Raw genomic sequence first — 11,272 nt, forward strand, 5'->3', positions numbered from 1 at the left:
CGGCGCTGCCTATCGCAAGCGGCATCCATGTTGCGCCAGCCCTGGTCTATCAGCATACCACTAAATTTCAATCCATTCGCGAATTTCAACTCGTGCCGAAAGGTTTGTGCGAAAGCTGCAGCTGCGAGCAAAAGAGGAAGCCCACGCGGAAGTCGAGCAATTACCGAGAATTACTAAGAGAAAAAACCAAACAACAACTGTTAAAGTGAGTGCTCTTGGGGGCGATGAACAGGTCGCTGATTCTGGGCAAAGTTGGGGAGAAACTGCGGAGCGTAAGATTAGAAATTAGAATCGCTGTTGTTGTTGTTCTTGTTGTGTTTTTGCTGTTTTTCGATGAGCAAAAGATAATGATGTTCGGTCGGCCGACTCGAGATTATTTCACAAGTTTTTGCACCGAGAGCATAGTTCTTCGCTTTTTTTCACATTTGCTTCTTTTTCACTTTATTGGCACGTCCGTCACACACACACACTCACACAGACACATGAATAGCCGGCGAAAAAAAAGGGCAAAGGAATGAAATCAAAACGAGAGGAAAATATTTGCCAATTCAGAAATAAATTTTGTGATTTGTAATTAATTCGCATCCATTACATGAAAAACGCGAACGTGCCGAAAGTTCAATAAATTCAATCGCATAAATGGGAGCAGCCGAAAAATTTGGCTAATTTATTATTCCGGGTTTCTTCCATTTCGCTTCGTTCGGCGGCCATTTTGTAGAGTTCAGCTTGCACCCCTCTCTCCCCACTCTCCTCTCTCCTTGCTCCTCTTTGATCTTTCCAGTTGGCGGCGAAACATCTGGAAGTCAAGGGTAATTGCCCTTAATAGTTGGTAATTGCCGCATTAGAACTCCGATTTATAGAGACTTTCAGTGGGGAATTAGCTTCACGTTTACTACTTTAGAACTCAAAAGCCAATTGAAAGTTCCATTGAGTTGCACAGTTAATAGAAATATTAGAAATTACCAAGTAGCCCTTCAAACTTTTAGCTTGCAACAAAAAAAGATCGATTTCATGTGGTAAATTTCTAGTTTTGTGAATATTTCATATTTTCATTAAGAGAGCTTGTGCAATATGAATTGGAATAATGAATAATACATGTTTTTACAAGCCTCCATAAATGGAATTTATGAACTCACTTTTATCTTGTAATAATCCAAAGCTGGACTGATGAAATTTTGTATGGCGCCGAAAGAATCTCTTGATAGATAAGATTATGAAATTATGAGTCGAAAGAGGAAATATCAGTCATAGGGAGATTTTCGAGGGAGATATGTGGGATTTACCATTAAAGTTCGCAAATGAAGATGAATAACTTGAAAAAACATGTCTCTAATTTGCAATCCAACCATCTATCCATCCACTCAACAGATGCCACAGCTACAGAAGCCCGCTCCCGGATTCGCCGGCACCGCCGTCGTCAATGGTGTGTTCAAGGACATCAAGCTGAGCGACTACAAGGGCAAGTACCTGGTGCTGTTCTTCTATCCGCTGGACTTCACCTTCGTGTGCCCCACGGAGATCATCGCATTCTCGGAGAGCGCCGCCGAGTTCCGCAAGATCAATTGCGAGGTGATCGGTTGCTCCACGGACAGCCAGTTCACCCACTTGGCGTGGATCAACACGCCCAGGAAGCAGGGCGGTCTGGGCAGCATGGACATTCCCCTGCTGGCCGACAAGTCGATGAAGGTGGCCCGCGATTACGGAGTGCTCGATGAGGAGACCGGCATCCCATTCCGCGGTCTGTTCATCATCGATGACAAGCAGAACTTGCGCCAGATCACCGTCAACGATCTGCCCGTGGGTCGCAGCGTGGAGGAGACCCTGCGTCTCGTTCAGGCCTTCCAGTACACCGATAAGTACGGCGAGGTGTGCCCCGCCAACTGGAAGCCCGGCCAGAAGACCATGGTGGCCGATCCCACCAAGTCCAAGGAGTACTTCGAGACCACCTCCTAAAGAGGCTAACTAACTGTTCGCTGGACGGGGCTGCTCCTGGCGAGTGGGAGCGCATTCGAATCGCGCCACCCAGCCCGTCCGAAAACAAGAAACCACATATACATTATATATCCTACATATTAACCCTAGAGCGTAGAGAGAAGAAAACACTGTGAGGCATCTTTCCCTGCAACGGCCACCCACAAAAAAAAAGAAGAGAAGAGAAACACCTGCAGACGCTAAGCGGAAAGTGATTATTTTTTACCTTTTTTTTTTTGTGTGCTTTTTTTGTAATTCACCACAATAAACGATTGTACGGAAGAGAACTCGAAGCACGTGGCTCTTTATCAGGGGGTGGCGGGCGGACTTTCGCCTCAAACCTCTGCGATTATCATCCGGGGAAACATTTCCACACAAAACAGCGAAAGAAACCGCAGTGGGCGACTTATCACCGTCTGCGTCTGGCAATTGCGAAATGGCAAGTAGACTGAATCAGAATGCCAAGAATGCTGCGCTGAGAGTAATGACGAATGACTTTACTTCGATGACTTATAGATGGTATCTCTAACATGCACTTACAGCTGTTCTGTACACTCCTACATGGGTGGCATTTTCTCGCAGTGCAGCAACAGCTGTTGGTGACACAGTAACCGAGTGCACAATTCCCGTTTGGCCGCCATCTCCCAGCCATTTCAATGTGAAGTGCAAGCGAGAGTCGTCTAGTCGACGTGGATGTCTCGCATATTAAACGAGTCTTTTGACTCTATCGCTATATACATATATATATATAAACATATATATAGGTCTCCCTGATTTGTGATCCCCCTTTGTGATCCACGGTTCAACTATTACGTGTAGCTTGCGGCGCATCACACGAGGTGTCTTCGGATCTCTTTCACCAGGAAACCAGTTTCTCCAGGTCATACATATGCATATATATTGTATCCGACTACCTAACTACCTCTAGCTACATATGGCCAGCTGCTCGGCGAGTCAGTTTATTTACTGCCTGTGGAACCTACTGGAAGCAGAAATAGTAACAGAAACCGAAACAGCAACAGAACCCTTTCCGAAAGTCAAGTGGTGCGATCAGATCGCTGCGCACGTTACGTCGTTAGTTTGTTTTTTTGGTTTTGGTTTTTTTGCCATTTTGTTCACTGCCGCTGGATCGGCGGGGCATAGCCGACTTGATGGCTCATAGCGGCCATAGTGGCCATTATCATTATCAGTCTGCTAATTGCGCCCGATTACTCAAGTTCACTGCACACACAATGGCACTTCCTATTCCCCCCAGCTCTTGGCACCTTTCGTTGTGAAAGTTTCTGATAAACCTCGAATATAACTGACCATGTGAAGTGGGTAAAAAGCCTTCAGAGAAGTTCCTTGAAGTAATAGTTAATAGTCAAATGCATTGGTACATCACGGCGTATGCGCAATATTTTTGCTTTGAGTTCAAAAAATCCACAGAAAAAGCAATTTATAGTAATGCAATGAAAGTACATATTCTGTGAATGGAGTCCACTTATTAACTGCCTTTTTTGGGCAGAGCAACCCATCTTCGTGATGCTGGGAATTGGACAATTGAAATTCGTTTTTACCTGAGCTTGTTTGCCGAGCTGTACAGCAAACGCTCTATTCATATTCATCAGCCAGCCGCACGACAGCTGCAAAAAGAGATTGCTTCTGCTGAATCATGGCAGTCAAAGTCTGGCCAAGGCGGCGCAAAAAGCTACAGCGACTACTATACCATGTACTATGTGCTATACAATGGGCCAAGTCCCGATTTCTATGCCAACGCTTACAATGTGCCTCTCTATTGAGGGCGTTGCAAATGTCATTGTCGGTGACTTTCAATGGCTGTGATTCCGATTGCAACTCCCATTTCCCATTTCCTATTTCGAGTCCAGATCGATGATAATTGGGTGGCAGAAAAACGACCTTGCCGTAATGAATGCTGCGATGGGAAATGGGTGGGAAATGCCTGTGATATTCTCGATTTGCCAATCGCTGGCAGTCGGTATCCGGAAAACTAGTACTTACATACATTTGTACATACAGACATGCACACACAGCTGCGGGTGAAGCAATAGGAATAACTGCAGTTCAATTATAACTATTTAATTAACTTACCATTATGATTATTTCAAGTGTTTTGAAGTAACACAAGATGTAAAATTAAAAGGAAATAATATATTAGCTGTGTAATGTTGGTTAAAGGTCAAGAATTCGTTTTTCCGATTTTCCGCCCAAAAATGATCAGTTTTTTTGCCACAACTTTAAAAATAATTGTCTAAATATAGAATGCCATACCTCGTTGAGTTTGTAATTAAATTCCCAGTCGAACTGTGTTCAAAAATTGGAATGTCTTTTTTTGACCATTTTTTGCAAATTTTGATGATGGTACCCCTTACAAAAAATGCGAAAATTTGGCCAAAAATTATTTTTTACGAAGTCTGTCAAAAAGTTATATGTTTGGTTAGTATTGGTAATTAGGAGTAAAAAAATGTAATTATTTTAACTTTCCGACCATTTTTGGCCAAGTTATACCGAAAATACCAATCGTAAATATTGCATTTTTGCCGAAAATCGTTTTTGTTTTTTTGTGAACTTTATTTTCACTATTTTTATCACAGCATTCGAAATATTGGTCCAAATATGGAATGTTATACCTCGCTGAGCTCGTATTTTAATTTCCAATCGAACTGTGTTCACAAATTGAAACTCTATTTTTTTCACATTTTTTGCAAATTTTGATGATGCTACCCCTTACAAAAAATGCGAAAATTAGGCCAAAAATTATTTTCACAAAGTCGATCAAAAAGTGATTTGGTTGGTTAGTATCGGTAATTAGTAGTTGCTTTCTGACCATTTTTAGCCAAGTTATACAGAAAATACCAATCGTAAATAATGCATTTTTGGCTAATTTCGTCAATAAAAAGTTTAGTTTGTTCAAAAAACATGAAACCTCCGCTTTGTTATTTATTTATTTAGAAAGTGGACACTATTTGTGTGACAACAACATTGAGTACTATGCTTTGAACTGCTGTCTGTGGCGTAATTTGATTATTTTATAGACTGATAAGTGGTAATCGGGGGGCTTTTTCCGTGGTATTAGTGATATCAGTGGGAATGGGTCGTGCGGAATGCCATGCTCGGAATATGGCAAACTCCGCCATATTGGGCTAAGCTCGACCTTTCAAGTACCTTTGCGATAAGGAAACGGGTGGAGGGTGTGTGTATTGGCCAGGGTAATGGCCAAGTTTTAGCTGGGGTCGCCCAGAAACATGAAGTAGATAGTAGATAACGCCGCATGGACTCATCAATTATATTTGTTTCTTAAGCCGCACGCAACACCGATATCGATCGCTAGTCAATATGAAATGTAATTGTACTTGATGACATGGCAATTGTGCCGGCACAGGAGGCTCATTTGAGTCAGCATACTGATCGGATAATTGAATTTTGCATTTGGAATCAATTCAAATCTAACAGCCAATCGCAAATGCGCTGCAAAGTATGCAATAAATTGTTAATAAAGTGCAGTGTTGTGTAGGACTCAAATGTTGGGTGAGCACCTTACCTGCTTTGCAGCACTGAACTCGAGGGCTGCAACTTGCCGCAAAAATTTGAAATGTTGATAAAAGGTAATGGCAAAATTTAAATTGCAATCCAGGTACTTCCTAGGCATAACTATCGATAATATCAACTTCGACTTATCGAGTAGATACATGCCATAACAATTAAAAACAATTTTTACTCATATTTGCTTTATCAGCTAGACATATCTTTTTCTATCAATTTTTCTATGGGGCAGTTTTCTAGAGCATATAGTAATTCAAACTGGTAAAGGGGGTAAATGTATCAGTTATATAAGCGTATTTTAAGCTTAAGAATGTTTCCAAACTCCATTTACACCCAATTCTACCAAGCAAACAATTAATAATAGTAGTTAAGGTTTTTATGCTGAAGAAGTTCTAATAAAGGTTAAAAATAAATAACTAAGATGGAATAACCATATTATGTTGCTCTGACTTAATAGTTTTTGGCTCTAAGGTATGAAGAATGCGATCAATTCCCTTATTTTCATTATGAGAAGCACGTAACTGAAGCTGTAGCACCTGAAAAGAAACCACATGGCTTGCTGCTTTGGCAAAGTTCTCTATTGCCTTGATTTTGGTCATGAACTTGGCATTATATCCAGCTAAAGGGATATAAGGAACTCCGGTCCAGGTTATATTATACACAGAGTGTGGGTTTTATCTTAACAGATCGATTTACTGTCGCTATTGTTTTATCACTGTACCGCTTTACATAGTATATAGTAGATCGTAAACAAAATCGTTATTAAAATTATTATGTATCAATCATTTTATTTCGCGTTACTTTTGTGAACATTCATCGTCGTTGGTTGTCTCTGAATGAATGTAGCAGCGTGTTCTCGCCCTTTTTTGTTGTTTGTACACAAAATACATAGTTGGATGCATGGTCGGTGAAATAAAACGTCAATCTACATATCAAACTCCTCAGCAGCACACACACGGACTCTCTTCGATGTCAACTCGAGTGCCTCTAGAAGAAGAAGCCGAGGATCTTGCCTCCCAAATGTTTTCTCCTGGCCTCCTCGTGGTCCATGATGCCGCCAGAGGTGGTGAGCACAACGTAGCCAAACTGACGGGAGGGCAGCAGATTGTTGGTCCACTTCTCGATGTCGTTGATGGGCACATCGAAGCGGGGCGAGATGACGCCGCACTTGTTCAGGCGACCAGTTAGGTTGACAACGATCTTGCCGGAACGGTGATCGTCGACGATCTCGAATTCACCAATGTAGCCATGCTTCATCATCACGGTCAGGAACTTGATGATCACCTTGGAGCAGGGACGCAGCAGCACCTGGCGCTTGCCACGCTTCTCGGCGTTGTTGATGCACTTCAGGGCATCGGCCAATACGTTCATACGCACCATGGCTGCAAAAGTGATTGTGGGAACACAATTAGTCGTGGGCTTTACAAGTTCGAAATGCACAGAACCAAATAGAATGGGTAGGGAGTATAGTCGAGAGTGCCGACTTGGGCATAACAGCTATAAACATTTCAAACACAAAACCTAGCAAAACGTGTGTTAATGATCTTCAGAGCTGACTATCAAAGCTATCTTACTAAATTACATACGAAAACAACTATACAAGTTTTACCTATATCCATATCCTATATTAAGTTGGCAAACAATGCTGAATCCTTATTTAAAGAAAAAGTAACTTGTACGGCTCTTGCAACTATACAAACTATTACAACACAAAAGTTTGACAGCTTACGCTAAACATACTAACTTATGGAGCCCTTAAAAAGGTCGTATCACATATAATACCATTTTAGCATTATAAATACCACAAAAACTATCAAATACAGGTGGCTATCCTAATTTTTTTGGGCAGGAGGCGTGGCTCTCTCCCCGAAATTTACGCGGACAGACGAAACGTTTTTTAATGCTGATTATGATTTTAAACAGATTATGGCTTTACTTTTTAACTCAGCGAGTAACGGATTATTGAACAAGAAGCAGAAACAGCAAGTAAAACACGTGCGAAATGCCAGGAGAAAAAAAAATGTTACTGTCTGTGTTTCTGCGGTTGTGTGTGTGCGTGCAAGTGGCTGTAAACAACAACTATTTCGGGTAAGTTTTCCCATCGAAGTGTGTGAAAATTAGTTTAATTTAGCCGGTTTTCGGTGCTGCATTCGATTCAATTAAATTTCCGACTTTTTGCCACACTTTTAAGCCACTCACACACACACACATGCACCACAACACTGTGCAACACACTTGGGCCAAATTTCTCACTTCATATTCTTTTGCACATTAAAAAAATTATAACCAAAAAAAAAGTATGTATATAAATACATGCCGCATTTAGCGAGGCATTTCATGCATTGTTTACACGGTAAACTGCTCAACTTTGGCACTTTGGCGCACAGTAAAAAAAATTTGTAATAAAAAAAAAGAGTTGGGTGGATTTGCACATGTTTCGGCCGGCGATCGCCGCCAATCTAATCTGGCTGCATTTTCGCGCTGAAAACGGGTCCAATGGAAGCGGCATTTACCTGGGATTGGTTTGCAAACACTGTTTTACACGACCGCTGCAAATAGAGGAAATAAAATTGGTTTAAGTACAAATTCGGTGAACAAAACCGCGGAGAACACGCACTCACGCAAACGTGAAAAGGGAAAAGAAAGGGAAACGGAAGGAAAAAGACGCAGAACAGTGTGGCCGGTCGTGCCGAAATTGGCTTGGCTCGAAGTGCCTATCGATAGTTAGCCGGACGCAGGCCACGGCTGGAGACTTGGCTAAAATGGCAGTTGACCATGGTTAAATAAACGTTTAATTAAAATAATCATTTTATAAATTTTAACGTTTTCATATTATATGCATAATTAAATATTTCGTCATATTTAAATGCGTATTTTACATCTTCAAGGTAGCAGTAACATAATTTCAATGTGTGGATAAAAGCCATAGCTTTGGGAACAAAAACGAAATTAAAACAATGATTAATCAATTTTAACACAATAATTGCAAGCTAAGTAGAAATAAAGTTTTTAATTGAAATAAAAAGTTTTATTTTACTATCCGTGTTTCAAACTATTATCCAAAAACTATCGACGTGGTAACTATCGATTTATAATGAAACTGTTCTTTCAGCCGGCACAGCGTTGCTTGCTGCAGTGTTGCCGCATACATGTGGCATTTCTGTGGCCGCAGCAAACGGTCATACTAAGAATTCATAAATAAACAAACATGTCCAAACAGTAAGTAATTTGTTCATAATAAGCAATTTGCGCAGTTCTTAATGACTGTTTTGACACCACGCAGATATGGCCTTATTATACCCGGCCAGCAGAAGAAGGCACCGCCAAAACGGCCCGAAAGGCCCTCGATTTTCGACGAGAGCTCCGAGTCCGAGAGCGATGATGACCAAAATGCCCCGCAATTGAAGCCGAAAACCAGCGGCATGTCCTTGGGTCCCAGTCTAATGGAGCGCCGCGTGGCCCGGCGGCAGCAGGAGAAGGCCCTGGCCGAGGACCCAACCATATTCCAGTACGACGAGCTGTACGACGACATGGACAGCAAACGCGAGGAGGCCAAGCAGACGAAGAGCCAGGAGCCGCGGAAACCCAAGTACATTGGACGGCTGATGGAGCACGCCGAGCGCAGGAAGCTGGAGAAGGAGCTGCGCATCGAACGGCAGGTGCAGAAGGATCGCGAGGCCGAGGGCGAGATGTACAAGGACAAGGAGACCTTTGTGACTGCCGCCTATCGCAAGAAACTGGAGTCCATACGCCAGATGCAGGAGCAGGAGCAGCGGGATGAGTACCTCGAGGCCATTGGCGATGTCACCAAGCAGAAGGATCTGGACGGCTTCTATCGCCATCTCTACGAACAGAAGATGGGCGGTCCCGACCAGCCGGATGTCGTCAAGCCCAAGACGGCGCCCACCACTGACGAGGTGGCGTACAAACCCATCAAGGCAGAGGCTGCCAAGCACAGAAGCTATCGACGACGTCGCTCCTCCGAGGAGGAAGAGGAGCAGACCAAGGGCAAGTCAGGCCAAGGCGCGGAGCCCGCGAAGTCAACGGATCAGGCGGAAAGCAAGCCAGCACAGGCACATTTGACCAACAACATAGATGCCGATTCCGATTTTAGCATAGACGACTCCAGCGATGAGGAAGAGGAGAAGGGGCATAAGAAGGAAAAGGAGGATAAGGAAAAGGAGAAGCTGTCCCAGGACAAAAAGGAGGATAAGGACAAGGCACCGGAAAGTACTGAGACCGCTAAAGCGAAAGAACCCGAGGCCTCGCAAGAATCCCCCTCCAAAAAAGAAGAAAATTCCAATGGCGACGTGGACGAGAAGGATCTACCCGTGCCGACAGTCACCAAACCTCCTGTCGACCGCACACTCATCTGGCGCAAAAGGACCGTGGGCGAGGTCTTCGAGGCAGCCGTGGCACGCTATCAGGAGCGCAAGCGAGCGCGCCAGGGGTAAAATGCATCCAATTAAAGTTCGAGTAGATGGAAAAACAAACCAGTGATTTCTGTATTGTCTCCTTATTATGCTAATTTCAATTTGTCCCATGCTCATAAATTATTTATGTGTACGCCAACGCTCTTAGCAGACCCTTTTCGGTGCAAATATTTTGCATAAGTTGCAACAGGGTCCGTCCCCAGACCGTTTGCACTTTTCATCTAAAACAGAGGAGGAGCAGAAAAGGAGGAGAAAAAAATGGGTAAGAAGTACAAGGCATGACGGATGGAACCGCAGGAAAAGTTGGGGGGGGAAAGCACTGGAGGAGGATGAGGAAGTGCCTGAAGGAGAAGAACGCGAAGATATTCCATTTATTTTGTATGACGACGACACGACGACAAGTAGGAGAGCCAAAAAAATAACTAGGGCTAGCTTAGAAGACCGAAACTGCAGATACCCTTAAAGGATACTAACTATTAACAGATTGTTACTTGATAACAAGCTATGTTCAAGATTTCCCTAATACCTCACAGATTATGATGAGAGTATATACAAATATAGATACAATTCAGCAGTAAGTTCGTTATCATATTAGGGCTATAATGGCATATTGATCCAAACATACCTGACCAAATCGAACAGTTCCAGTGCTACAATGTGAGTAAGACGCTGTGCTGGGGGCAAAGATTCATCCCTATTGATTTTATAGTACCGAACAAATCCGCGTTGAGGCAGACAGCTTATGCAGAAATGACTTTTTAGGTTCACAAATATCTCGTTCACTGAGCCGGAAACTCCTAATCCAAGTTCTAATACCCACAGCAAGGGTATAAAAACGGAAAGGCAACGAGAAACTTGCCAAACGCCCAAATAACAAAGAGCCAACTTGGCGTTAGTTTATTTTTTCGCCATCCTTTTTGTTTTTGCAACATTGTTGTTGCTTCATTTTGCCGCAAATGCTGGGAAATCCTTTTGGAAAATAGGTGTGCCCGCGCCATAAAAGCGAAAACCAATGGACCAGGCGGGTCCAGGAGGGTTCAGCAGTGTGCTGGCTGCTGCAGGAGGAGCAGCAGCAGGAGCAGGAGCAAGGGCCTCGGCAAAGGAGAACGGAAAGCAGCGAAAGCGCGGCGAGCACGGCGGCTGACATGGTTAGGATCAGTGATGGACAGTGTCTGGGCGGTTCTTAGGTACTTTGGTCCAGTGTTTACGACCTGGTCGGGGTTTGGAAACTTATACAAACAGCCAGGTTTTATAAGGCATCCAGCTATCTGTGCGAAACCTTTAATTCCTAGGTATTTATGTATCACCAAAAAACGCGAATTCTT

At 43.2% G+C, this 11,272-nt stretch overlaps 3 protein-coding genes and 1 long non-coding RNA gene across 4 annotated transcripts; 2 read left to right on the top strand and 2 right to left on the bottom strand.

Annotated features, from left to right (window-relative positions):
- The first annotated feature begins 50 nt into the window (after nucleotides 1–50).
- LOC122624629 (peroxiredoxin 1) lies at nucleotides 51–2,264 on the top strand. The gene is made up of 2 exons (XM_043804290.1): nucleotides 51–205; nucleotides 1,369–2,264. The coding sequence occupies exon 2, from the start codon at nucleotides 1,369–1,371 to the stop codon at nucleotides 1,951–1,953; it is 585 nt and encodes a 194-aa protein (XP_043660225.1). The 5' UTR covers nucleotides 51–205; the 3' UTR covers nucleotides 1,954–2,264.
- Nucleotides 1,996–2,600, bottom strand: LOC122624630. Its single transcript, XR_006326495.1, has 2 exons — nucleotides 2,512–2,600; nucleotides 1,996–2,446 (listed from the first exon to the last, which is right to left on the bottom strand). It is a non-coding gene; the product is annotated as an uncharacterized LOC122624630 (long non-coding RNA).
- A 3,682-nt stretch (nucleotides 2,601–6,282) lies between these two features.
- LOC122623391 (40S ribosomal protein S15Aa) lies at nucleotides 6,283–8,214 on the bottom strand. Its single transcript, XM_043802530.1, has 3 exons — nucleotides 8,132–8,214; nucleotides 8,028–8,063; nucleotides 6,283–6,896 (listed from the first exon to the last, which is right to left on the bottom strand). The coding sequence occupies exon 3, from the start codon at nucleotides 6,892–6,894 to the stop codon at nucleotides 6,502–6,504; it is 393 nt and encodes a 130-aa protein (XP_043658465.1). The 5' UTR covers nucleotides 6,895–6,896; nucleotides 8,028–8,063; nucleotides 8,132–8,214; the 3' UTR covers nucleotides 6,283–6,501.
- A 396-nt stretch (nucleotides 8,215–8,610) lies between these two features.
- On the top strand, nucleotides 8,611–10,007 carry LOC122624178 (nuclear speckle splicing regulatory protein 1). Its single transcript, XM_043803637.1, has 2 exons — nucleotides 8,611–8,733; nucleotides 8,798–10,007. Exons 1-2 carry the CDS (start codon nucleotides 8,723–8,725, stop codon nucleotides 9,966–9,968), a joined length of 1,182 nt encoding a protein of 393 aa, XP_043659572.1. The 5' UTR covers nucleotides 8,611–8,722; the 3' UTR covers nucleotides 9,969–10,007.
- The last annotated feature ends 1,265 nt before the right edge of the window (nucleotides 10,008–11,272 follow it).

The sequence above is a fragment of the Drosophila teissieri genome, chromosome X, assembly GCF_016746235.2.
Source record: "Drosophila teissieri strain GT53w chromosome X, Prin_Dtei_1.1, whole genome shotgun sequence".
Classification (NCBI taxonomy): domain Eukaryota; kingdom Metazoa; phylum Arthropoda; class Insecta; order Diptera; family Drosophilidae; genus Drosophila; species Drosophila teissieri.

Excerpts from the sequence above, each read along its gene's own strand:
- LOC122624629 (XM_043804290.1), top strand. The coding sequence starts at position 1,369 with ATGCCACAGCTACAGAAGCCCGCTCCCGGATTCGCCGGCACCGCCGTC.
- LOC122623391 (XM_043802530.1), bottom strand. The coding sequence starts at position 6,894 with ATGGTGCGTATGAACGTATTGGCCGATGCCCTGAAGTGCATCAACAAC.